Here is a 1605-nt window from a genome sequence, read left to right on the forward strand (position 1 = left end):
GAAATAAATGAAGAATGAAATGACAATAGCACGTTATGCTTCAAATCTGCTACATTTTTTGAGCAAGTTCTGCTTGATTGATGCAATAATATTTGCATCACGGCATGACATATTTATATTCTTTTTTTTTTCTGTTTTTCTGCGACACTAGTTGAAATAACAGATTATGGTTGAATGCTGGCTACATTGTACTGGCATAATGTGTTATTGCAAACTTTGCAAAATATGATCACTCAGTCTTGGTTATCTGGGTATATTCAGTCTCGTACGTAATTGTATGTAAATAGATATCAAAATTGTCTGTATATGCAAAACTTTTTTGCCAGAAAAAATATGTAAAAAAATAATATAACGTTTTGCAAATACATTAATGTATTTTGTTAGTATTAAGTAAAACACAAGCGTTTCCCATAACCTCTTGCTATATCATTTCTATTCTTATTTTAATTTCATTGTTTTTTTTTGATCGGCACAAATTTCACGCGAACTGGATGAGCAGGACGAATTACCATATCCACCTTTAACGGAAGATTTCTCAAGTAATCAAATGGCTCCAGGTAAAAGTGATGTATCAGAGATGCGATCATAGCTTTCAATTCGTACATAGCGAACCGTTGACCTGCCGCAAACACAGTAAATCAAAAAAATTGTCTTCTCGTCTGAATAACGGACGAACAACGCAATTTACCTATGCAATTTCGCGGTCCCGCACTAAACGGTATGTAGCAATAAGGATGACGATTTTGCACTTGGTCGGGCAAAAATCGATCCGGATCGAATACATCCGGATTCGGCCAGAAATGAGGATCTCTGTGGACGGCGTAGATATCAATATTCACGTATACATTAGCCGGCACTATGTACGACTCTATTAGAGAACAAAAAATAATATTTACATGTATACACTTGCATGGCAATGACGTGTAACAATGTAACATAATCTATGATAATGACATATTAAAAATCTATATCGCAACGCAATAATATATACGTACGACATTTTATATCTTCTGCAAGAGTGCGTGATATGTTAGGCACACTAGGATACAATCGCAGCGCTTCTTTCAAGCATCTCTCTAAGTACGGTAGCTTTTGTAAAGACGCCATAGTCAAATTTCCTTTAGTTTCTTCCATCACATCATTAACTTCAGTCCTGACACGATCCTGTATAAATTGTTGAAAGTTATGGTATTCTGCTACTTTTCATTATAAACGTTTTTGTTGGTTTTGAGATGATTTTACGAGACTATTAATTTGTAATTACTTTTACAAGATATAATGACTACTTTCGTTTAAAATTAATTAAATATAGAGAAAAATAGTTTCATAGAGAACCGACCAAAACAAAGAATGACGTAATCAGTTCTTTGTCATATTTATTGATCACAAAATACCTGAATATCCTTGTGCTCAGCTAATAATAGTAAAGCAAAACACACACCCATTGCCGTAGTATCGTGACCCTGTAATTATACGTATCTATTTCTCAGTAATTATATGTATATGAATGTACTAAGAAGAAACAAATTGGGCGCATACTACACATTATACGTGCCTCGAACATGAAGGTGTCAACTTCCTCTCTGATGTCCAAATCGGTTATAT

General features: G+C 34.1%; 1 protein-coding gene across 2 annotated transcripts in view; it reads right to left on the reverse strand.

Annotated features, from left to right (window-relative positions):
- The window catches only part of LOC109861063 (cytochrome P450 4C1-like), a 12127-nt gene extending 10528 nt beyond the window's left edge, over positions 1-1599 (reverse strand). For both annotated transcript variants that reach the window (XM_020440554.1, XM_020440556.1), the window contains exons 1-5: positions 1556-1599; positions 1395-1463; positions 996-1164; positions 689-868; positions 519-619 (exon numbers count right to left, since the gene is read on the reverse strand). In XM_020440554.1, coding sequence (XP_020296143.1) covers positions 519-619; positions 689-868; positions 996-1164; positions 1395-1463; positions 1556-1564 — 528 coding nt within the window. In that variant the 5' untranslated portion in view covers positions 1565-1599. The remainder of the gene's footprint in view (positions 1-518; positions 620-688; positions 869-995; positions 1165-1394; positions 1464-1555) is intronic.
- Between the last annotated feature and the right edge of the window lie 6 nt (positions 1600-1605).

The sequence above is a fragment of the Pseudomyrmex gracilis genome, unplaced genomic scaffold (genome assembly GCF_002006095.1).
Source record: "Pseudomyrmex gracilis isolate BER0280 unplaced genomic scaffold, ASM200609v1 scaffold_556, whole genome shotgun sequence".
NCBI classification, from domain to species: domain Eukaryota; kingdom Metazoa; phylum Arthropoda; class Insecta; order Hymenoptera; family Formicidae; genus Pseudomyrmex; species Pseudomyrmex gracilis.